At 43.0% G+C, this 24566-nt stretch overlaps 2 protein-coding genes and 1 long non-coding RNA gene across 8 annotated transcripts in view; 1 reads left to right on the top strand and 2 right to left on the bottom strand.

The window, feature by feature from the left end:
- The window catches only part of usp28 (ubiquitin specific peptidase 28), a 47088-nt gene extending 22985 nt beyond the window's left edge, over positions 1 to 24103 (top strand). Inside the window, exons 3-31 of one of the 6 annotated variants that reach the window (XM_058086470.1) lie at positions 119 to 172; positions 2755 to 3875; positions 3955 to 4057; positions 4588 to 4797; positions 9246 to 9320; positions 9754 to 9874; positions 10005 to 10089; positions 10173 to 10335; positions 11447 to 11533; positions 13030 to 13167; positions 13273 to 13343; positions 13429 to 13505; positions 13578 to 13726; positions 13805 to 13932; positions 14465 to 14560; positions 14634 to 14813; positions 14996 to 15072; positions 15157 to 15227; positions 15921 to 16149; positions 16223 to 16552; positions 17215 to 17348; positions 17884 to 18165; positions 18688 to 18783; positions 18930 to 19108; positions 19624 to 19702; positions 22602 to 22681; positions 22752 to 22875; positions 22985 to 23183; positions 23250 to 24103. In XM_058086470.1, coding sequence (XP_057942453.1) covers positions 4741 to 4797; positions 9246 to 9320; positions 9754 to 9874; positions 10005 to 10089; positions 10173 to 10335; positions 11447 to 11533; positions 13030 to 13167; positions 13273 to 13343; positions 13429 to 13505; positions 13578 to 13726; positions 13805 to 13932; positions 14465 to 14560; positions 14634 to 14813; positions 14996 to 15072; positions 15157 to 15227; positions 15921 to 16149; positions 16223 to 16552; positions 17215 to 17348; positions 17884 to 18165; positions 18688 to 18783; positions 18930 to 19108; positions 19624 to 19702; positions 22602 to 22681; positions 22752 to 22875; positions 22985 to 23183; positions 23250 to 23425 — 3483 coding nt within the window. In that variant the 5' untranslated portion in view covers positions 119 to 172; positions 2755 to 3875; positions 3955 to 4057; positions 4588 to 4740 and the 3' untranslated portion in view covers positions 23426 to 24103. Of the gene's footprint in view, positions 1 to 118; positions 173 to 1956; positions 4058 to 4587; positions 4798 to 7389; positions 7548 to 9245; positions 9321 to 9753; positions 9875 to 10004; positions 10090 to 10172; positions 10336 to 11446; positions 11534 to 13029; positions 13168 to 13272; positions 13344 to 13428; positions 13506 to 13577; positions 13727 to 13804; positions 13933 to 14464; positions 14561 to 14633; positions 14814 to 14878; positions 15073 to 15156; positions 15228 to 15920; positions 16150 to 16222; positions 16553 to 17214; positions 17349 to 17883; positions 18166 to 18687; positions 18784 to 18929; positions 19109 to 19623; positions 19703 to 22601; positions 22682 to 22751; positions 22876 to 22984; positions 23184 to 23249 lie in introns of those variants that run through there. The other 5 variants (XM_058086464.1, XM_058086467.1, XM_058086465.1 and 2 more) reach the window with 5 other exon arrangements.
- htr3b (5-hydroxytryptamine (serotonin) receptor 3B) lies at positions 2613 to 7234 on the bottom strand. Its single transcript, XM_058086472.1, has 8 exons — positions 7154 to 7234; positions 5209 to 5372; positions 5093 to 5137; positions 4916 to 5025; positions 4603 to 4772; positions 3817 to 3974; positions 3017 to 3227; positions 2613 to 2943 (listed from the first exon to the last, which is right to left on the bottom strand). The coding sequence occupies exons 1-8, from the start codon at positions 7194 to 7196 to the stop codon at positions 2720 to 2722; spliced, it is 1125 nt and encodes a 374-aa protein (XP_057942455.1). The 5' UTR covers positions 7197 to 7234; the 3' UTR covers positions 2613 to 2719.
- On the bottom strand, positions 17713 to 19085 carry LOC131137969 (uncharacterized). The gene is made up of 2 exons (XR_009132009.1): positions 18676 to 19085; positions 17713 to 18064 (listed from the first exon to the last, which is right to left on the bottom strand). It is a non-coding gene; the product is annotated as an uncharacterized LOC131137969 (long non-coding RNA).
- Positions 24104 to 24566: the final 463 nt, after the last annotated feature.

Below are 24566 nucleotides of genomic sequence, written 5' to 3'. Positions count from 1 at the left end.
TGCAGTGAAATGACACAAATATTAATTTTCACAGTCTGCTGCCTCTGTTGTTATGATGGCAAACTCCCTTTGCCATAAAAATGAACGTAATCCTAAAACCATTTCCTCTGCGTTTCAGGCCTGCCACAAATTACCAACTGGCATCATGTGAGTGATTCTTTGATTCACATAGGTGAGTGTGACAAGAACTAAGGCTGGAGATAACTCTGTCATCCTGACTGAGTAAGAATAACAGACTGGAAGCTTTAAAAGGAGAGTGGCGCTTGGTAGTTTTTTTTTTCTGTTCACCATGATTACCGACAATGAAACATCATTGCTCAGCACAACAAGGGCTTCACAGGTAAAAGGATATTGCTGCTGACAAGAAGACACTTCCAGAAACCATTTATTACATCATCAAGAAGAGCGGTTCAGTTGTTGAGAAGAAGGCATTAGGGTGCCCAAGAAAGCTCAGCAATCGTGGTGTCAAGAAGGTCTCAAAGAAGGTCGTTCTCTCCAGGAAAACCACGAGTCAGATTGGTATTCTGCAAAAGAAACAGATTTTGGGCTCCTGAAGACTGGGGTAAAACCTTTTTTTCTGATGAATCAATTTCCAATTGTTTGGGGCAAACAAAAAACGCATATCTGGAGAACACAGCCATGGATAAAGAATGGTACCAAAACATCCTCTAAGAGCAACTTCTCCCAAACAGTTTGGTGATGAACAATGCTTTTTCCAGCTTGATGGAGCACCTTGTCATGAGACAAAAGTGATAACTAACTGGCTCAGTGAAGAAAACTATTTCAGAACTAGTGATCAATCCTCAAAAGGTGGGTGGACAAACAAAAACGTGCAAATTCTGACAAACTCCATGCATTGATTATGAAAGAATGGGCTGCCTGCCATAAGTCAAGATGTGGCCCAGAAGTGAACAATGGTTTACCATGGTGAATTGAAAAATTAAATAAATAGCTTTGACAGCTATAAAATGCTTGTAATTGTACTTCAGTATACCATGGTAACGTTTTACAAATATATCTGAAAACACTGAAGCAGCAGACCTTGTTAGAAAAACAATACCAGTGTACCACATAGGGTCCCACCAGTAGAGGGCGCAAAAGACTTGGATTTGGAGTCTTCAATGAACATGTTTTTGGAATATGGAAGGAAACCAGAGTACCCAGAACTCGGGTCTCCTAGCTGTGAGGTCTGCATACCAACCACTTGGCCGCCATGCATCCTATTCCATAATAAATTTGTCATAATTATAATGGCTAGATAAATGACAGCCATGGACTGCACGTCACGCCTGAGTCAATAACATAGAAACAATTTGGATAAATGCAAGTTATGCAATTAGAAAATAATAATAATTAATAATAAAATAAATAATTTAATTAAATAATTATTTTATTGGGGACAGCACAGCGGTCGAGTGGTTAGCGCGCAGACCTCACAGCTAGGAGACCAGGGTTCAATTCCACCCTCGGCCATCTCTGTGTGGAGTTTGCATGTTCTCCCCGTGCATGCGTGGGTTTTCTTCGGGTACTCCGGTTTCCTCCCACATTCCAAAAACATGCTAGGTTGATTGGCGACTCCAAATTGTCCATAGGTATGAATGTGAGTGTGAATGGTTGTTTGTCTATATGTGCCCTGTGATTGGCTGGCGACCAGTCCAGGGTGTACCCCGCCTCTCACCCGAAGACAGCTGGGATAGGCTCCAGCACCCCCGGGACCCTCGTGAGGAAAAAGCGGCAGAAAATGAATGAATAAATTAAACCTTTTATTGGATATTTTATATATTGGATATATAATATATAAATAATAATATATATAAATATATGATAATAATAATTTCAGGGAAAACACGGGAAATTCAATTCTTTGCTATATGCAGTTACATTACATGGAAAAGAATGACTGCAATAGACTGAATGTTTTATTTAGAAACACAACATTCAGGAAGCTTAGGCAAGCCTACTTGGAGGACAAAAGGAAGCATGTTGCTAACAATACTCTCTTCTATTCAATTATTAAAATACTTATCTCAAACATCAGCAAATAAGATGTACACGATGAATAACCTTCCTAGATATTGAACACAACAAAGAAGAGAGTCTGTACAGGATCAGCAGGTCAGGCGAAGCTCCATCTGGCCCAGAGTAGCAACAAGGTCCCAGCATACAAGGCCAGAACAATCAGGTAGAGGCGGAAGAGGAAACGGTCAAGCTTGGTGCACAGTGCCAGCCATTCATCCTGAGCCGAAGACTCGTCGTCTTCTTGAGAAAAGGCCAGGCGCAGGGAAACCAGTTCCTTGAGGAGCCACTCCAGGCTGGAGGGATTATCCTGAATGTCCACTGGGGATTCCGGGTCCTCTTCAAGCGAGGCCTCAAACTCGTAATCTAGGAACCGGATCAAGACGTGTGAGAAAGTTGTTTTGAGACATGATACAGTCAGATATCCTACCCTGATGGTGGTCACCCCTCAGCATCTGAGTCCTTGGTGTCATCCTCGACCTAAACCTCTAGTTCATGCCTCAAAGCAACCAAATCATGGCAATCTTCCTTTTCCATTTCTAACTTAAAGTATCACCCACTAAGCCCAAAACCCTCATTCACACCCTCATCACCATTCCATCTAGAGGTCAAATCTAGAGGTTAATTAATTCACTTAAAGATTGTCCTCAACTTCAAGACTACAACTTGTTCCAGCACCATATTCGTGCCCAAACCCGATGGTTTAGCTTGGTGTTTTTGTGTTAACATTACCTCCAGATGGATTGAGTTGGTCGAGGGTTCTGGTGGACGTCAAAGTGCTCTCTGTGAGGCCGTACTTGTCCAGCAGACAGGCGGACACAGACATTTCCCGGACCTCCTTCTCACTGTGGTGGAGCAGCTTCACCACCAGGATGGATTTGATCAGACTGAGCATGAGCAGAGCCATGCATACAGCGAAGAACACACCTTGACACAGAGGAATTGATACTTTAGAGTGAGTTCAAACATGGCAGCCTATGAAACATACGGATCCTCCTGCCTATGAGCGGGGTTGTGAGAGCGGTGGCGGGCAGCTCGTCTGTCAGGTTGACCCGGAAAACGGTATAGCCCAGCAGCGTGCTGATCTTGAAGACGACCCGGGTGCCGCTGCTCAGAGGTAAGTAGAAGCCCATCACGTCTACTATCATGAGGAAGATGCTGGGGATGAGCAGGCCCACCACATACAACAGGGGGCGCCGTCGGATCAAGACCTGCAACACAAAGTAAGAACTATCTTGAACTGTGAACTCTTTACATAATGTTGAATTAAGAGGAAAAACTCATTCTATAATGCAAGATGTCTCATATTGAGGATAATGAATATACATAAGCAACCAAGTACTGGCATTTTCATGTGTTAATCTATTTTAAAGAAAAAAATCTTGTAAGTATTTGCCCACAATGCAGTCTTAAAATAAATGTTTGCTTGAAAACACCCAATGATCCATGATGTACTCCTCCTCTAAACACCCCTTGGTGCTTTGAGCTGCATAAATAGCAGTCACCCCAGCTCTCCACCTGCGAAAAGCCCATAGTGCCATTTGCCTCGCCTCTAACAAGACATCCATTGATCAGGCAGGCACTGAGAAAGTCTCATTGTGGTCACTCGGCCTCTCCCTGTCTATCAGAGCCTCTCTTTTTCTTTTTCTTCTTGCCATCCACTAACAGTCTGAGCCTTATCAATTGGTATCAGCTTGCTCGGCTAAACAATAAAGTATCTCTGTGTCCCTTCACCCCTCATCATCATTCAAAATGGTATCAAAAATATTTTCCGAGCTATTACAGGAAGAAGTCACACACATGGAAGCTGACATGAGCGTAGTTGGCGCCGTCCTGTTGTAGGAGCCAGTAACGTGACGGTATGGACAGCAGCTCCCACTCGCCATCATTCATAAACTCCCTCTGATCACTAGCAATGTTTTCGGCGCTTCTCCATAGAGCCAGGTCAATTTCCCTCACTGTGGAAGAAGACGAGGAGGCAATGGAGTGTGAAGAGGAGAGAAAAGGAAGAAGACGGTTAATGGGACACTGTAAAATGATGGTGAGAAAGGTTGAGGTGTTTTTGCACAATGCAGTGTTTTCCATACTTTCATATATTTGTGGCAGCCCACCACAAATTAATTTGGACCGGCACAGATAAATTTGGTGTCTAATATTATGTATTATAATGGGACACACATCATAAACAAAACAGACTGACTGAGAGGCGAGCGCGCTAGCCAGTAGGCTAAAAACCCATGTTCAGAGTTGAAGGTTCCACTATATGTTGTCAATAGCAATACTGTTTCTTCTCCAGTCTATGAGTAATGTTAGACATAGACTTTCTTTATTGTCATTGCACAATAACACAGCAGTGAAATTGCCAACGAAATGTCGTTGCCTGGCTCCCGTGTAATAATAAATAATAAATGATAAATGATAAATGATAATGTGGAGAATAAATAGATTACATCAAATATGAACAACAATGTACAGCGTAAACAGTAATTTGTACAAATAATTTAATAGAGATATATTGTACTCCATCACTGCATATTTTCTGTGTATCTTCTATGTCTATTTGGCATTCAGAGGTGGAGCAGATACCTGAGTGGAGCCAGCTGCGAAAGGTGAGGCTGCAGTTCTGCTTGTCAAAGGGGAAGGCGTACATCTCCAGGCTGCAGGCCAGGACCACCTGCATGGGCCGGTAATTCTTCACCCAGCCCGAGGAGTTGACGTAGACGTATGGGATGGGTGGGGATTTCCCCTCATCAACGCTGCAGCAGCACAAAGACGAGTCAGGTGAGACCTTTACCTGGTTACATAACTGAATGCCCTTTGTGGTTGATCATGGTTGTCAGCGTCAATCAAAAGTGAGCATTATTATCTTTGTTAAGCCCAATGAGTGGACGTGACGTACAATTCACTGACGATGATATCAGGTACCCAGATGGCATCGGAAGACAAGGAAATCTCATTAATGTTGTCAAATTCTTCCGGGTCCCAAACCAGGAACTCATCTGTCCAGATCTGCAGAAGCAAAACATGGTCCTTTGCGTACAGTATTTATGAAAAGTGGATCCTTTTTCATGCCTACCTGTCGATACCAAATACTTGTGGTAACACTCTGGGTTTTTCCATCCTAAAACAAGAAAAAAACCTTTGTAGATTTGTATGCTTTTAGTTTTATGGTCTGTGTTAAACCTGGATTACCACATCAAGAACAGACTGTAGGATGAGGTCTACGTAGACGGTGGTGGTGCTGGTCCAGTTGTGAACAGGGCGGACTCCGCAGTCATACGTCCTTAGGAGAGTTCTGGTCAGTTGATTCAAAGCCGATCTTTTGGGCTTCTCAGGAACACTGTCAGCCAGATGGCCTACAAGTTAGTTATGCAGAAAGATGGCGGTGTTTAGTAACTGTGCATCTTTGTTTATCAGCCGAGTATGATTCATAAACTTGAGCTGGTGTGCTGAGATCCCCCTTCCCTGTATGCGACCAGCCCTGCCAAAAATTCAATCTGTAAGTAGTACAGAATGTTTCATACTGTATCAAGTGTTGTTTACTGTAATGTGTCCTCTTGATATGTTGGAATACACATTTAATCCTAAATAGCCACTCTACATCTTATATGCAGCTTGTGTATTGAGCATAACAATGCATGCACTTATGTATCTTATGTATTTATCCTGCACTTATGTATTTCACATATAATTGGATAATACTAAGACTAGATGTGTGATGAAAACCTATTGATTTTACCAAATATAGTATTTCTGCTATATACAGAAGAAGAAACTATGCTTTGTTATGACTATTTGCTTGAGAGCGCCAATCTCCAAAAAGAGGTTTCTCCAATGGAGTTTCAACATTAACCGACAATACGTCCTTGCAACCGATAAAGTCCTCATAACGCTTGCATGCTTCTGTCCTGTGTTTTGGGGTCTATTTCAACGGTCTTCCCCCGCTGGTCAGGATAAAAATGATAGAAAAACAAATTGGCCTTTGAGCAGTTTATTTCCTATCTCCACCGGTGCTAACGCAAAATTTCCACCACAGATGTCACATGGTGACAAGCCAAATAATGTCTGTATAGTTTTTGTCAGAAGAATAGCATCTTACCTGACAACAGCATCAGCCAAATGAGAGATATCAAACTTAAAATCCTTCCCATTGTCCGCTTAAATGTTGTAATGAATATAATATATTAGGAAAAGTATTGAGACAAAGCGGTGCAAGAGCGATGTGGAGTGAAGCGCAGCAAACAATGACCGGGCGAGTGTGGTGGTTTCACCGATATTGATCTCCAACTACCCGAGTAAGCTGATACCGTTCACATGACAATGATGTTCAAGATTTATTTACTTTTGGTTCATGGCACCGTAACAGACAACCCTGACCATGAATTGAATGGAATTTGTTTTTGTTTGTTTTTTCATTCAATTGGGTGCCCAAATGTTTAAAATGTTTTTTTTTCAAATATAATATTTTTTGGATTTTTTATTTTTTCTCCTTCACTTCCTGGTTGCTGTGCAGCATATATTTCAATGGGAGAGATTCAGACCGAGTTCTTATAAAATGCACTTCTGCCACCCTGTGGTCTATTTTTTGAGGGGGGGGGGGGGCTTAAAACCTGCATCAAACATGCTATTGTACAGTTGCATCATCACTTCTTTGTGCCAAAAAACGTGATGTATAAATATGTATTTGAATAACAAGAGTATAAGTACATCTTACTTTTTGTACGAGCGATCACGATGAGTAGCGAATGCGTTAAAAAAATGGCATCCTATTCCCTCCTCTTCTCACCAAAATAGTCTTCAATAAAGATTACAAAAATATGTTAATGTTCATTTTTCTAGTTCTTTTGTCATTTATAATTAGTTTGCATTGTTTTGTGCATATAAAACTATAATAATTTTCAATAAACAAAATAAATATGTTTGTACAAAATGCATTTTAATATTGTTATTATCATTATTCATGAATTACTTGCTAAAATAATAAGTAATTAATGAATATTTTAAGGTGTCTGGAGCAGCTGTTCGGTTGACTTTGTTTTGGGTTTTCTGAGGTACCACTCAGCGCCGTTGACAGCTTTGACTGGGCCCGGGACAAAATAGTCTGAGTAATTACTATTTTGTGATGTGAAAAACCTACTGTTTAAACCTGACATTGTAGTTCTTCCAGGCAGGGGCGGCATGGCGCCACACCGGGGGTAAAAATTAGGACAACATATAAAAAAATTCATTGGACGACTGAAGAAGAACAACTTGGTCAAAAGTCACTCCGCTTGTGTCCCGAACCAACAACACTCCTTCCTGTCAATCACGTCGTCAGTCTGCGTGCGCGCGTCCACTCCGACGCTGGTTGGACGCGCGCTTGTGGGATACTGACAGGCGGCGGAGCGCGTTCATGTGTCTGGCGGCGGTCTCCTGCGACAGACAGATGGGGTTGCAGTGACTCTGCTCTCTGGGCTGAACATTAAAATAAACAACAACATTTGGCAATGACACCCGAAGAGAGCGAAAATGGAGAAAACGCAACGAATTCGGTGAGCGTAGAAAAAATGGGGGTGATATTAACACCACAAGTGGCATTTTGGCATGGAACACTAACCCCTATTGTGTGTTGTGTGTGGCACAAAACACTGTTAAAAATACGACACCTGCTTGTGTGTTGAAAACAACACCGTCATGTATGTAGCGTATCAGTTGAAAGTAGCTAAAATGTCAAATATATCCCGTAATTCCTCATTTAGTGGTGTTTTGAGTGTTGTGTTTTTCATATAAATGAAAAATGTCCTTTCGGGATGTTGTGTCTGAAATGGATGAACAAAATTTAGTTCAAATTTATTATTTGTTTAAATTTGTACTAAATTAAATTAGAGTCTAAGCATCATACATGCATTTCCACTTAGTATATCACTTTTTCACATGTCACGTATGTGTCAGTGTTGGGTTTGGGTAGCTCTTCAAACCAGTGTGCTAATGTCAAAAATGGAGTAGTTTGCCTCTGTTTAACACAGTGTGTGTGTGTGTGTGACAGAGAGAGAGTGAGTAGGAGAAAGAGAGTCACAGCGGCTTTGTGATGGAGTCTGGTGGCATGCCGAGCGGAATGATAAACAGAAGCCTGTCCTTTCCATGTCAGCAGCTTAAAATAGAGGCTAACCAAGGGGGTCTCAGATATACCCCGGACGCCATATAAGTCTGGTCCCCCGGCTCTTTGGCTTCCTGTGTGTATGTGCCTGTGTGTGTGTGTGTGTGTGTGTGTGTGTGTGTGTCCACAACACACTGATGCATCCACCTGCTGTTGGAGCCACAGGCTTTATATAGCACATCTCACTCAGCAGGGTCTTCTCTTTTTTTAAGTACTTCATGTGTTCACAAGGTGAAAACATGGCTTTTTACATGCATAATAACATCAGTATTTATTTATATTTCAGCTTGTTAAATGTTTCAATCAAAACATGGGCCGTTTTAGTCGTTTCCTAGGCATAGTGAAGCTTCCACTGAGAACAATGGCTGGATTCTCATTGTGTAACATCTTTGCCTCATATGACTATGACAGGTTGGCATTCGGGCAGCATTTGTCCTGCCAGCGTGCGTCACAGGCTTTAAGTGAGTCTCACATGAGGCACGGTCATGTCCAAATTGTGACCGGGTGATAGTGGGGGTCTCAAGAGCAGAAAAGTGGGTCAAGTCTTGGTTTCATGGGAAAGTTTTTGCTACTGTATGTCAGTTGTATTATTAGAATGGCAAACCATCAAATACACTTTTGTATGCCCCAGTTTTGTATGATTCCATCCATCCATTTTAGTGTCACAGTGGTATGCTGGCGCCTCTTTGTATGATTCCATTCTTGTAAAAAACGTGGCCAAAATTTTGATTCTGTTATTATACACTGTCAAAACTCTGCAAAATGGAGTGCCCAAAGAAAAGCACCTTATAAGTTGCTGACTTACCCTCCATGCATTTTATTGATAAAATAACCCGCCATGGAACAAAAGAAAGTTGCGAACACCAGTAATTTGATAAAGAAGATGAGAAACTTGCCAGATCTCTAGGATGTACAGTATGTGAAGTCTGCATCAACAATAAGTTCCATACACTACTCAGTATGTGTATGTGTATACTCAGTATTTAATATTTTCACTCCTTATACATGTAATGCCCACTTGACTGGTCCCAATATGTGGCGGATGTGCTTTATGTATTTCAAGCCTAACTTATTGTTTTTGTTCCCTGGGCAGAGTGAGATGCTGATCAACCAGCTAAGGGAGATCACCGGTGTCCAGGATCCACAGATTCTCTGTAGAGCGTTAAAGGTAAGATCTTTTTTCTCCTTTACTGTATGCATCCAAGAGATCCTCTCAGCTCCCCTGTCTACGATGAACGTCCAAACATCCAAACACAGAAATAATTTCAAACCAAAAACACAACAGTAGCCTGGCTAACTTCCATTTTGCTCTTTTTGCATGTGTTTTTAGCATTAGCAGAATTTTACATTTGCATTTGTTTTTTTTGATCTTGCAGTATTTGTGATTGCCGAGTGTTTGATTTGCAGCATTTTTCCCATTGCATGAGTTTTATGGTGTTTGTGTGTTTTTGGATCATTTATGTGTGGAGCATTCCGACCAGTAACGGAAGATACCAGATTTATTTTTTAATTAATTTATTGATTTGATTATTTCAAGCTATTCATTGGACTTCAATAAATGCATACCTATCTCTCTCTAAAAGATGCCTGCTCTGTTTCAGGCCAGTCGGGGTGACATTGGACATGCTGTCGGGCTACTGACCACCCAGCCAGCAGAAGTTCGGGATGCCGGAGAACCACAAGAGTCTGGGACGCCTGGTGTTCCCTGGGAGGGACAGAAAGGTATGTTACACATTTTTACACATCTGTTACACAGATTTGTAGTAATGTTTCTCCATGGTGAGACCCCTAAACCCTTTGAATAAAGGAGATGTTTTGGACAGTATCTATGACATAACACGTTTTTGCTCAGGAGATCGCGACGAACTGCAGACCGCCATAGAGCTCAGCCTGCAGGAGTCCCACAACGCTCAAGAAGAGGAGAGAGCGTTCCATCGGTACAAGAGTGCTTTCGCTCAAAACACACGCTAATGACTTAACGATGTTAAGTTTCTTCATGAATGCTCTGATGTCCTCGCAGGGCTCTGGAGGCCAGTGCCGAGGAGAACTCTGCGAGAAGCAAGAGGAAGAGATGTGAGGCCCAGAGCGACATGTGCAACCCCGCAGACTGGATCCGCCAGGACGACTGGCCCGTCGGCATTCGCAACGTGGGAAACACCTGCTGGTTCAGCGCCGTCATCCAGGTGAGGATGAGCAAGGCCAGTTTGAGTGTGACTACACAATTCAGCATCCGTTCTTCCTTGATGAGACTCTAAATAGCTCTCTGAGGCAGCTCAACACCCATTTATAGCTGTGAACTTTCCCCCTTTCTAAGATATCGACCTAATCAATTCAAGTATGGCACTTAAGCATGGTCTCACAGCCGTGCAGCAATCACAAATTGGAATGGACTTCACCAGGATGCTCCGCCTTTGCACAAGCATTTGTACATACATACACCTCCCATAAACAGATGTCTTACTTCAAAGAAACACCTGCTACTAAATAATTATCAAAGTCATAGGTCTTTACAGAAACACAGTTTGGAATAATGTGTACATTACTTGAACTGATCAATACAAAATAATATAATCACATAATGAAGACATGAGGCTATCCTCAAGGTGCGAAAAGTGTTCCGTAGTATCAGGTGGCTCAGCAGAAATGGGAGCCATCTTTGAGACTCGGAGTGAAATGGATAATGTAATAGTGAGAGCCAACAGGGGCAGAGTCTGAAGCCTGCAAGGACAGACAGTAAGTGTTTGTTTTAGCTTCAGCATCGATTCACAGCATCGAAGTCAGGCCTTCATCGTGCAATGGCATATTTAAGAGAGTAGCAATGGTAAAATGATACAGTGGAGTTAACATCTAAATCATACACCCCCCCTCCCTTCTGCCGACTCTGACCTCCAACAATGTAATTATGATCCAATCAGATTGGAGCCAAAGTGAATACATCATTCACCTGCTGGCTCTTATTCCGTCGTTTAATCCTCTGTGGCTACAAATGACAGTAACAATGAGATAAGCATCCATTGAATTTCCCCACTCAAAGCTGATCAAGTGCTTGACTCACTCCGCATCATTGGGACACATTAGATGGCTGGTTAAGTAATGACAATGTAGTCATGTAGTAAGAATGCTTGCTGCAGAGGAAGCACATAGACCACACAATGGGGTAAAATATGTTAAGTCAAATAAAAACAGTAAGAGTAAGATTTCATATTTCCATAAGACTAATGTTTGTTGTTTGTTTGTTCTGTTTTTCTCTGATTAACTCAGTTTTCAAGCTTGAATGTATTCTTTATGTTCCAGTCGCTGTTCCACCTGCCTGTGTTCAGAAGGCTGGTTCTCAACTACCATCTGTCTGAGCAAATCCTGGACAAGTGTAAAAGCCACGCGGTGAGTTTTCATCTACATCAGGGGGTTGAAAAATCGTAGGAGGAATAGGCGATAAATTTAGGCGATTGTCAAAAAAACACGCTCCCATGAATTAAATATAAACGTAATTTTGGACCGTAAAAGTGAGACCTGGTTGGGAATTAGTTGTGTAGGCGCCACACGCAGCTCAAGAATGCAGTGTGTGCCTGCCACATTGAGGAAGTGTAACGTTGCTTATTAATGAACTGTTTGTACTTCATTGTGTCTCCCAAGTGGCAGTGAGCCATTAAAAAGGAAAGTCAACATCATGGAAGTGAAAATGAGTGTCATAAAAATGAGACACGCCCACCAATATTGGCCGCTCAACTTTCACAACCATCATTAAGTATAAAAATGATTGAATGCTAATGAATGCTAGAAGGGAGACCTGGGAGTAGAATGAGAATGAATGAATTTAATTATTCTATTTATTGGTAATGCATTTATTACTATATATTATATATATATATATATATATATATATATATATATATATATATATATATATATATATTCTATGTGCAGTGTGAGTGACTTAGGAGTTCAGTTAGCTATAATTTTATAAAGTACATACTACTATTTCTTTTTGGACTTCCATCCATTTTCTATGCCGCTTATCCTCACGAGGGTCGCTTTTATGGCCTGCCAATGGCAGGGCACATATGGACAAACAATCAGTATCGAAGTGTCTACGCAACGATGCCACAACATAAACAACCCCCAAAAATTGTTGTTATACATTAAAAAAAAAATTTCACAAATATACTACGATGAACGACTGACAAATTGTCACATTTGCAACTGAACTGTGTGTGTGCACAAGTATGCGTAACCTCCTTGGCACAACACGGCTCCAAACCTTTTTACTTCCTGGTTGCTTCGCTCTTTTATACGGCAAAGATGCAACCCTCGCACTTCTGTCACCTTGTGGCCGTTTATTCGGCTTAAAACTGTACCTCTGTGCTCTCTTCTATTGTGGAGTTGCATCATGACCTCTTTGTTCCTCTCGCGCAAAATAAAACAAAAGATGTATATAGACATCTATGATAGCGAATGAGTTAAATAAGCTGCAGGCGGAAAAGTCTAAAAAAAAAAAAAAGAAAGAGGTCAAAACCAATCTAAGGTTGACATGCCAAGACATTGTACTAGATATACTGTATTTTAGTTGTTATCATATGTATTCCTATTAAAGGTGACCTATTATGCTTTTTCACTTTTCTGACCTAAAAATGTAGTTAGAATGTTGGATTCTCATGTTAAACAATGCCCACATTTTTTTTGTGACAGAAAGCCTTTTTACTCTTCTGTTTCTTCAATTTTTGTTTGTTTTTGTTTCTTTGTGTTTAGAATATGAAAATAACAAATCAATGCTGGCCCCCAGGTCGCATTTTGGACACCCTCGAGCTACATCATCCTTAACAGACTTGTGTTGAGAGTAGTGAATTATTTTAATCATTATCTTGAATTTGTGCTGACAGGACAAGAGGAACATTGCCTTCATGCAGGAGCTGCGGTGTCTCTTCGCCCTCATGGTGGGCTCCACTCGCAGGTTTGTCGACCCCTCCGCTGCTGTAGAGCTGCTGCGAGATGCTTTCAGGACCAGTGAGGCCCAGCAGGTAAAACACAGATGCGTTTTTTCATCTTCTACCATGAGTATAAAGATGCCATTAATGGAAATGGAATGATGGATTTGTTGTTTTTTTTTGTTGCTTAAACTTAAGGATGTAAGCGAGTTCTCCCACAAGTTGCTTGACTGGCTAGAGGATGCCTTTCAGCTTGCCGCCAATGGAGAGTAAGACATAAGTACATGTCATTCACATGTATTATCAGGAGCCTTCTTAACTGGATGTGCGTTTCATATAATGTTTTGCTTCCAGCAGCCCAACAGATAAGCTGCAAAACCCAATGGTGCAACTTTTCTATGGCACATTTGTAACTGAGAGGAAGCAAGAGGGTAAATATGGAACTTCTGCCGTTATTTTGCGACCAATATGGACCACTTACATCTATCTGTGTCTCTGTTTAGGTAAAATCCTCTGCAACATTGAGCAGTTTGGCCAGTACCCCCTGCAAGTAAATGGCTTCAACAACCTGGATGAGTGCCTGGAAGGCGCCATGGTGGAGAGGGAGATTGAGTCGCTCCACACCGATCATAACGCTCCATGTGGTCGAGAGGTTGGTAGCTTTAGCCCAGACATTTTCTGAATGAGAGATGTACTCTATGTAGCTTATTTCTTATGCTTATTTCTACAGAGATGGTTCAAGAAGTTGCCGCCTGTTTTGACGTTTGAACTGTCCAGGTTTGAGTTCAACACTCAGCTGGGCCGCCCGGAGAAGATACACAAGAAACTGGAGTTTCCACAAATCATCTACATGGACAGGTGACACGTTTTTGTTGTAATGTTTTGGATATTTAGGTACACAATATGCTCTAAATACTGGAAATGTGGATTCAGGTGAACATTCAATGTACATTCAATGTACAGTATTTGTAGTGGCGTCTGCTGGAATACTATATACACTGTACCCCAATAAATCTTTACAACATCCTTCCAAAAATTCCCCAAAAGTGCAGTTTTCCTTTAAACCTGGATTGTGTGGTGAGTAAACAGTGGCATTTGAAGCCAGAGTTGAAACTAATCTAATCATTTTAAGTCACTTTTATTGCAAATGCAATAAAATGATGCAAATCAGATGCAAATCTGAAATGTGAGGAGAAAATCAACATCAAGCTAGCAGGAGCATAAAAAATTGGGTGTCCCCTGTGGGGACCTACTGTATTGTAATGAAGTACCATCCTCTTAGTACAATGCAGTACTCTCTGTTGTTGAGTAGTGTCATCGTAAAGACAGTATTTGACAAGGTTCTTGCAAATGAATTCATCTGTTGTGACACTCTGCATTGTATTTGCAGATACCTTCATAAAAACTTACAGTCCACACATGAGAGGAGAGGTGAAGTGAAAAAGCTGAAGGAGCAGCTTGCAACCCTCCAACAGAAACTTGAATGGTACGCAGGAGAGATCCCCTATTTTGTGGGCTATAGTTCTCATACTCGTTACTTGTACTGTACTTCCATGTAGCTACAAGAATTACGGCTCGGGACCCAGCAAGTATCCTCTGGCCGACATGCTTCAGTTTGTGTTGGAGTTTGCATCCACTAAGCCCGCCAGTGTTTCCCCAGCTGAAGACACCAGACCACCTTCTTCTTCGCCCACTCCTCCCAGCCACCCCCTCAGTGAGAACATCAGCCAAGACAGCAGGTTAGTACACATCACAACATACAAAGGAAATAGTCGATCAAACGTGTCACACTGTCGTCACTCAGTGACCCTGCAGATGAGGAGCAAGGCCTCATTTCCAGCTGCCAACGCACCCCCATATACAAGCCCTTCACCCAGTGCAGACACCCTGCTGACTGCCCACCCCATCCTGCCCCCCACAGCATTACAGACGAGGAGCTGTACTTTGTTAAGACCTGCCTACAGCGTTGGAGGATGGAGGTGGAGAACGACATCAATGGTACTTTGTAGTATTCATACAGTTATGTTTTATCACCCTTCAGCTGGTTTTGATGGACTTTATTTTGCTATTTGTGTGCGGCAGAACTAAAAGCCAACATTGACAGGCTCAGTCAGACGCTGGAGGGCATGTACTCAGACAACAGCCTCTGCCAGGTAATGTTTATGCTCTCCCTATTCCATCTGACACACAGCTTTCTAGAATGTTCACATAAACACAAACATTAAAATGTCAGGCTGCACTTAGAAAACACAACAAAACACAAAAACCTTAGTGGACAAACAATGAAAGGTATGCACAGAATATTGTTTATAAACATGAGGAAGGTATGAGGGACAATCTGGCGAAGAATCACACCTGCAGCCACGTTCAAAAAGTATATTAAGTATGTATTAAGTATTTTTTTGTCACTAAATCAATACTTTATTCTTCTATTTTTAACATTTTATTGTAATACTTACATTTTATACTTTATAAAATTCTAACTTTATTCTGTTTTTTTGTGCGAAATGGATACTGTACTTTGGGCTTTTTTCTTAAGAAAAGACAACTTTATCATTGCAGGGATTCTTTATTTCAGTCTAGCTTCATACATCTTTTTTCCTTGTAAAATTATTCCCACAATATTTACTTTATAACAATATTAATATTAAGATATTTTTCCAAGTAATATTTGACATATTTTTTGTATTATTCTGCTTTTTTTTCCACTGCCATACGTCTTTGTTCATTCATACATGCACATTCAGGATCTTATGAACACAGACCAAGAGACAAAATGAGTTAGTTGCAACTGTGAGGCCATCATCAAAATCCTGTTTGTGTACAGCAACCTTGTGTCTTTTTAGGTACCCTACAAACTGCACGCAGTACTTGTGCATGAGGGCCAGGCCTCAGCAGGCCACTATTGGGCATACATTTATGACCACATCAACCAGCGCTGGATGAAGTACAACGACATCAGTATCACAGAGTCCTCGTGGGAAGAGCTGGAGCGAGACTCTTTCGGGGGGATGACCAACGCCAGTGCCTACTGCCTCATGTACATCGACAACAGGCTACCCCACCTCATCACTGGTACTGTCCATCTTTCTATGTGCCCTGCGGTCTGCAGTAGTGTGTATTCTGACACGGACTGGCATCTATCCAGACGACACAGATGATGAGACAGGCCAGGTTCTGCATGGCATGGACTCGCTGCCGCCCATCCTGAGACGCTATGTGCACCAAGACAACCGCTGGTTCCAGCAGGAGCTCAGCGAGTGGGAGGAGCAGCTGTGTCAGGCGGCGGCGCCCCAAGGGGAGTCCTCGCTAAGTCCTGCCGAGCCCCCCAAAGCCAGCATAGATGACACACAGCATTCTGCACCCGTCGAGCCAGCACCACAGTCAGGACCTCAGACTGATGAGCCTGCTCAGGGGGCTGCTTTGGAACCACAACCAGAGGTTCAGAGGGATGAGGAGCCGGCAGGACCAACAGAAGGTCTGTTATAATGTGTTTCCCAAACTCAACTTACTTGGGGGCAGCAGGGTGAGGCTGGGGCCCCATCAGTTATTCCACAAAAAAGGGTTTCACGTATTCACAAAAAATATAATTGATGCAATCTTCTCAATCACTATTTTATAACAGTTCACAACATGAATGGTTCTTCCAAACATTAGCTTCTCTTGCCATCTCCTTCCTGACAGAGACCTGCTTTCCTCACATTGGTATGCCTGGAGTTCTTCCGGCTTCCCAGCATGCCTTGAGAATTTAATTTGATTTTAAAGAGTTGATATGCGTGCATGGGTACTCCGATTTCCTCCCACATTCCAAAAACATGCTAGGTTAATTGGTGACTCCAAATTGTCCATAGGTATGAATGTGAGTGTGAATGGTTGTTTGCCTATATGTGATTGGCTGGTGACCAGTCCAGGGTGTACCCCGCCTCTGGCTCGAAGTCAGCTGGGATCGTCTCCAGCACGCCCGCGACCCTCGTGGGGATAGGTGGTAGAGAATGAATGAATGACTCAGGGCAAGCAGGCCACACTAACGTAAACTTTGATGTCAAGTAGGGGCCCACAAAATCCTGCATTTGAGACCCCTGTTTCAAAATGTTGGTAGACAGTAAGTAACTCTTTCGCTTTCTTTCTTTCACTGAATAGAAGCAGAGGTCACGACACCACCACAGACGTCTGACTGCCATGCAGATGAGAGCGAGTTCACAGACAGTGACACACACACGCCCAGCCAGCGTTCCACCACCACCACGGCTACTGAGATGGAGTCTCACAGACAGGTGGGTTAAGTCTGTCAAACCACCTGTTTTGTATATAGGTCGTAAATTCTAGGCCACTAAAATAAAATGTGTACACGTGGGTGAAGGATCTCATTTCATCACTTAGCATAGTGATGGAGAGCCACGCTCTGGACTCTAATGTATTTGTAAGGTACAGATAAAGTCAAGGTCATGTACAATTACTGCTACCACATGATTAGCAGTTGTGAAGTGGAGCCGTAAGAATGTCCATGTTTAAAGTGTTGTGCAGCCTTATCCCAAATGATAAGAAGAGTATTGCGCTGAATATGTTGCATGCTGGTGGAATGGAAGTGTTGTGTTGATGTGTTGACGGGAAAGAACGACATGACATTTTCAAGATGTCTTGCATTTCACACATTTTTATATGGAGCTAAAGAGGATCACTCTCTGGAGACTTCAGTGTACGGTGCACCATTCCTCATAAAGGGCCCACAAAACCCAGTCATTGAATTTTTAGTAAATACTGTCAATTTTGTTTTGATGTCTAGTTATACAGCATATCTTTATCTGTCAGACTCCTGGCCCTGAAGTGGAGCTCAGTAGCAGTCAGCCACCTTGCAACCTCTTGCTAAAGAAAGAGGACAGAGAGGAGAAAGAAGAAGAAGAATCTCAACATGACCCGGAGCCCTCCTCTGAGGAGCCTACTCAGTATGAAGCAGATCGGAAGGACGAGGAGCCACAGGAGGAGCAGGTCCCTGCAAGACGGCGACAGGCAGAGAATGAGGTCTCTGAGGTGGAGATCCCCAATGTGGGAAGAATCATGGTGAGGGCTGATGCAGATGGATACAATGAAGAGGTAAGTCCTTGAAACAGATAAGTCTAATTGAACCCCGGTCTAATTTGTATCAAATTGAACACATTCATAGATACAGTAGCACCTCCTCCTTTGTTCATTTCCAGAGTAGAGTACACCGGTATGAGTCGCAACATCGCCAAACAGTGCATGTAATACGAAGAGTTAAACAGTAGCCTACCAGGAAAGGCATTTATTGCCATATTCATCCTCCTCCTGGAAATTAAAACCACTAAAGTTGTCTTCTTCAGAATTCTGTCTTGTTCAGTATTGAACAGCCTCATAATTCACAACTTCCTGACATTGCACTCTAAACATCATGGGAACTTATGTTCTTCTAGCCATAAATTAGCCGCATTACTATATAATGCGAAAGGTTCAAAGCATAAGGAAAATTAGCAGATTATACACCAGAAATTACGGTAGTAAACAATAATAATAATGATAAAATGTTGGATGATAAATCTAACTACATGGAAAGCAGTACAGATGATTTTATGATTGTTACTTCACCTCCTTTGACAGATGATGCTGACTCCAGCTATGCAGGGCATCATCCTGGCCATTGCAAAGGCCAGACAAACATTCGACACAGAAGGTCCCGAGGCTGGACTCATTAAGGTGGGTCTCTTGTCCGTGAAGATGCCTGGAATGTATCTTTTTAGACACACTGCCTGTTTTTTTCTGCTGCATTCATCTCAGTGACATTACATGAGGAGTTTATTTATATCCAAATTATGATGACAATATGACAATATCTTCCCCAGGCCTTCCACGAAGAGTACTCCCGCTTGTACGAGCTTGCGCAGGAGGAGACAACACCGCGGGAGGATGCTCGTCTGCAGCACGCTCTGGTTTACTTCTTTCAGAACAAGGCGCCCAAGCGCATCATAGAGAGGACGCTGCTGGAGCAGTTCACTGACCGCAACCTCAGCTTTGATGAAAGGTAATACATATTACACGTCAGTGTGTCTTTTCTTTATATTTATATTTATATTTATTTTATTTTGATGTCAATAATTGCTTTGTGGTAGGGATTTAACCCCCGCCCGAACTGAACTCTCTACAGAATGCATATGCTGCCATCTAGTGGATGCCTGCAGCATCACGCTGTACATGCGCCACACATGCGCACTTTACTACAATAATAAAACTCACTTTGCATGAGTGGAATTAATTTAACAATTTCGGTATTGTTTTTTTCTGCCAATATTGACATCAGTGTGCCACACAGCAACAACATCGCTCACTCAGTATGTCCACAGTGGGGAATTGTTTTATTATTACATACTGTAGGTATTGACAACTAAGTGCTGGACAACATTCAGTATTGGTAAGAAAGCCAATATCGAGCATCTCCAGGAGAAACGGTTGTTAATATAATGCAGCATAGCATGCAGTTATTAATGTTGTGGCCATTGAATATACTTTCATGATAAAGCATCTAGTTCATTTCTGCAGAGCCATCAGCATCATGAGGGAAGCCCGAGCCAAGCTTCGCCTCATCAAGCCAGAGGACATGGATATGGATGAGTACATGGTACTGTCTGCGTTCTCTATGCACTACGTATTATGATGATGATTAGCTTGTTTATCTTGTATATTCAAGGCAGTCAGCAGGGTTGAAATTCCAAGAAGTGAGCCCACAGTGTAATTTGATCTCAGGGGAAGGGTGAGCATGAAAGCTGGTGTGTGATGTCCGCTGGAGTTTGAAAGCTTTCGCAGATCTTGGAAATAGTGTCTGAGATCCATCCATCCTCCATCCATCCATCTTCTTCCGCTTATCCGGGGTCGGGTCGCGGGGGCAGCAGTCTAAGCAGAGAAGCCCAGACTTCCCGCTCCCCGGCTGCTTCCTCCATCTCCTCCCAGCAGATCCTGAAACGTTCCCATGCCAGTTGAGAGACTTAGCCTGCATTCCAGTGGCAGTTTGACTTGCCTTCATTGTTCTCCCGAGACCAGTGGTTCCCAAACTTTTCAGAGTCATGTACCCCTTCAGACATTTGACTTGAAGCCATGTACCCTATACTCCTGCACACTTAAACCTTTATTAATCTGCATAAACATGAAACATTGAACATGATTAAATTGGTTAATTAACTTTATAATAAATAAGTAATTCTTATTTAGCATGGTGACATTTTGACTGATAAATAGATACTACATATCTTTTATTTCAGCCAGGTGTTGGGATCCTTCCATTTGAATGGGTTGAACTTGAGCTTCACTTACGTAGGTCCACTTGCAATCGCTATGATTTAAGTCTGCATAATAATCTGATACCAAATTGAAAGGGACATGATATGGTAGTATTCAAAATACAAAAATGACGCTGTGATGCATTCAGGCACACCTGAATTGTGAATGTTAGGGGCTAATTGTTTGTCATTTTTGTTCATGTAAACTTTTTCAACAATCATCCTAGCTGTAGGTTAGCGTGCAGACCTCACAGCTAGGAGACCAGGGTTCAATTCCACCCTCGGCCATCTCTGTGTGGAGTTTGCATGTTCTCCCCGTGCATGCGTGGGTTTTCTCCGGGTACTCCGGTTTCCTCCCACATTCCAAAAACATGCTAGGTTAATTGGTGACTCCAAATTGTCCATAGGTATGAATGTGAGTGTGAATGGTTGTTTGTCTATATGTGCCCTGTGATTGGCTGGCGACCAGTCCAGGGTGTACCCCGCCTCTCGCCCGAAGACAGCTGGCTCCAGCACCCCCCGCGACCCTTGTGAGGAAAAAGCAGTAGAAAATGAATGAGTGAATGAATCCTAGCTGTAGAAACTAAAGTAAACTGATTTCTTTTACATCGGCAATGACATCATACCAAGTGCTGAGGAAGTCAATGATCGCAACTCAAACTGCATTGAATGCAGCCATAGTCTCTCCATGGCAGCCTGACTGAATGCCGGAGCCATTTAATCTGGCTCCTCTCGATGTAGAGGGCCAGTGACACTACTCTTAAGTCTCTCCCAAATGACAGTGCTTCTCCTGTTTTAAGGGAGATCCCAGCCATCCTATAGAGGAGACTCATTTTGGACGTTCTTGTCCTTTCTGTCACTACCCAAGGTCATGGCCATAGGAGAGTTTAGGAATGTAGATCAACTGGTACTTCACCTTTCAACTCAGCTCCCTCCTCTCTACAAAAGACCAATGCAGAGTCCGCATTACTGCAGAAGTCGTATGTCACGGCTCAAGGAAGTCAGCCTGTCTGGTACCCCATTTTCCTAGAATACTCCCCACAGGATTCCTTGAGGAACATGGTTAAATGCCTTATCTAAGTCCATAAAACACGTATAGACTGGTTGGGCAAACTCCCAAGAACCGTGCTGAGAGTGTCGAGTTGGTCCACAGTTCCACGACCAGGGTGAAAACCACACTGAATCAAGATTCAACTATCTGCAGGACCCTCCTCCCCAGAACCCCTGAATAGACCTTACCAGGATGGCTGAGGAGTGTGATCCCACAATAGTTGGAATACACCCTCCTGTCCTCCTTCTTAAAAAAGGGGGACCACCACCCTTGTTTGCCAATCCAGAGGCACCGCCCCCGATGTCCTCGACAACCACAGTCCCAGAGATAGGATAGCCCACCTTTCCCACAGGCCTGCCGGGTCTGACCAGTATGCTCCCCCACGATCGGAGCCAGCTCACCGCTAGGTGGTGATCTGTTGACAGCTCTGCCCCATCTTCATCTGAGTGTCCAAAACATGTGTCTGCAAGACACCGCAACACGACCACAGAGTCAATCATCAAGCTGTGTGTCCTGATCCCAACTATACATATGGACACACTGATGCTTGAACATGGTGTTCATTACGGGCAAGCATAAATGTCCAATGAGAAAGCACCATTCTGGTTTAGATCAGGGGGGGGCCTTTCCTCCCAATCACATGGCATGTCTCCAGGTCTCACTGTCGCTGCCAACATGAGCATTGCAGTCCCTCAGTAGAAGAAGAGAATCCCCCGAAGGAGCACTCTCTAATAGTCCCTGTAGGAAATCCAAAAAGGCTGGGTACTCTGAGCTGCTATTTGCCACATAAGTACAAACAACAGTCAGGATTCAACCACCCACCTGAAGGCGTGGGTTAAAATACAGTGTACAAGCTCTGAGCCGGGTGCCCGGTGCCTCTCGAGAAAGTCCAACTCCTCTCAAGAGGACTGGTTCCATGCAGACCCCTTGTTGTGTGCATCAAAGTCAGTCTGACAATTGAAGCCAGAACGTCTCCACCTGGAGCACCAGCTCAGGGTGCTTCTCCATCAGAGAGGTGATATTCCACGTCCACGTAATATGTGACACTCAAGTTTAACTGTATTAAGTCATCATAGTTTTTCTAGAAGTGGATTGCTGATGGATACAAATACAGTAGTAATATGCTGAAAAACTGTGTTTGGTTTTCTTTGCTTGTGCTAACTTTGTTGGTCATGTTGTGTGGTCTTCCACAGCAGTGGCATGATGACTACAGAATGTTCCGGACCGTGTTTGTCTACCTGCTAACCGGACTGGAGCACTACCAGCACGGGAAGTAAGTCTTTCTGCATCATGGCTTGACAGGCATGTATTAGAAAGGATGACGTTTTGTGTTAATATTGCAGGATGCGGGAGGCTCTGACCTACCTGGCTCACGCGTACGACGCCAACGCCACTCTGCTCAGGAGCGGAGAGAAACGTGGCGTGGAAACGTCACTTATTGCACTTTACAGGAGGAAATGCCTCATCGTGAGTAACGCTGCATTCAAGGCTGCCGGGAAATAAGAACTATCACACTTGGAGCAACTGAAGCCCAATGGTATGAACTCTTTGTGTCTGTGTTACTCCCATGCTGCAGACTCTGAACGAAAGCGCGACACGCCTCTTTGCCAGTGGGGAGGAGAACAAGGTGGAGGAGGGCGTGGCCATCATGGACGAGGTGGTCATTCCCTGCCTGCATCTCATGAGCCGTGAGTCGCAGCTATCGCAGGAGGACCGTGACACGATGGAAAGCATCCGCAGCCAGTGGTGCTGCTGTCTGGGCCAGGACATGGATGGTAAGATCCAAACAGAGCTTATCTGATAAATAAACACAGCTAACCGCTATGGTTTTTTCCGTTCAGACTCGCTGCAGATGAAACTGGGTGAGTTTCTGCCAAGGGTTCTGGACTGCTCGGCTGAGACGGTGGTACTTAAAGACCCCCCTAAAGTCCATGTGAACCAGGCCCACGACCTGTGCAGTCGCCTGGCTGCCGTCATGGAGTCTATCCACAACACCTCAGTGGTCATTGTCAAGTAAAGTCCAGCTCCAAACTCTAACAGATGAACTTGAAACCACGCTGAAATCAACATGGCCAACGCACAGCAGGGGTTCAGTCATTTCAGTCATTTAGTCCTCCAGGCCACATGGCTTGCAGCGTGAACTGTAAGCATTAGCAAGCTGGAAGAGTCGAAAAACACATATGGTTGTCTGTTACCTTATTAAGAATACAGGAAGTGGTGAGTTGAGATTGTGTTGCCAGGCAGAGTGAGCACATAACATTTGTACTGCACACTGACAAATGATGTTGATTGTTGTTTTTCTAAATATGTATTTTATATTATTACTTTGTATTTTTCCTGAATAGACTTTGACAAGTCTTATGATGTAGGTAAAGCACAGACAAGTGAGTACATCTTCAAAGTAGAGCTACAGAGAAACGTCACAGAGAAAAGTATTAGAGGAACGTGCAATAGTGGATTATTTCGGAAGAGGCTATTTAAACCTTTTTAAGGTTATATTCATCCTTATGGAGCAGCACCTTGCTTTAAAACACAGTGCTTGTCTCCTCTACAGGTGCTTTTCTGTATCACAGGCATCAAATAGTTCCTATTTGTATGAACAAATCTTTAGAAACAAGATTTGTAAAGATTAAAATCTCGAAACAACCTGTCACTACTTCCTTTTGGCTCTGCCTCAATAAATCTTTTCACTGCTGCGGGTTCTCTTCTTTCAACCCCTCTCCATAGGCCTGCACAAATACGACAGTGTTAGTCAAATGTGAGCTTTTTTATTCTTGCATGGTGGGTGTCTACAATAACAACTTTATTTTTCCTGTCCTCCAGTTAGTATTTCATGGTGGCTCTTGCATAGATTAATAGGTCACTGGCAGAAAGGGGGTGTGGACAGCTGTCCTGTCTGCAGTCCATCATTGAAGGGGTTTTTGGGGGCATCTCGCACAAAAACATGCATCGCCATAAATAGAGATGGCTCATAAATAACAGATGGCAGCAGTACAGTAGATATAGTGCTGCACACTAACTCAGTCTCGCCATAATTCCCTTTTTATGACTCAAGAGAGACAATATGACAAATTTGAGAGACAAATGACTCTTATGTTGATCTCAATAGAACAAAAGCATGCTGAGCTTTATTTAGTGATTGTGCTGTTAATAACACA

This window comes from Doryrhamphus excisus, chromosome 11 (genome assembly GCF_030265055.1).
Source record: "Doryrhamphus excisus isolate RoL2022-K1 chromosome 11, RoL_Dexc_1.0, whole genome shotgun sequence".
Taxonomy (NCBI): domain Eukaryota; kingdom Metazoa; phylum Chordata; class Actinopteri; order Syngnathiformes; family Syngnathidae; genus Doryrhamphus; species Doryrhamphus excisus.
This window is presented reverse-complemented; position numbering and strand designations above follow the sequence as displayed.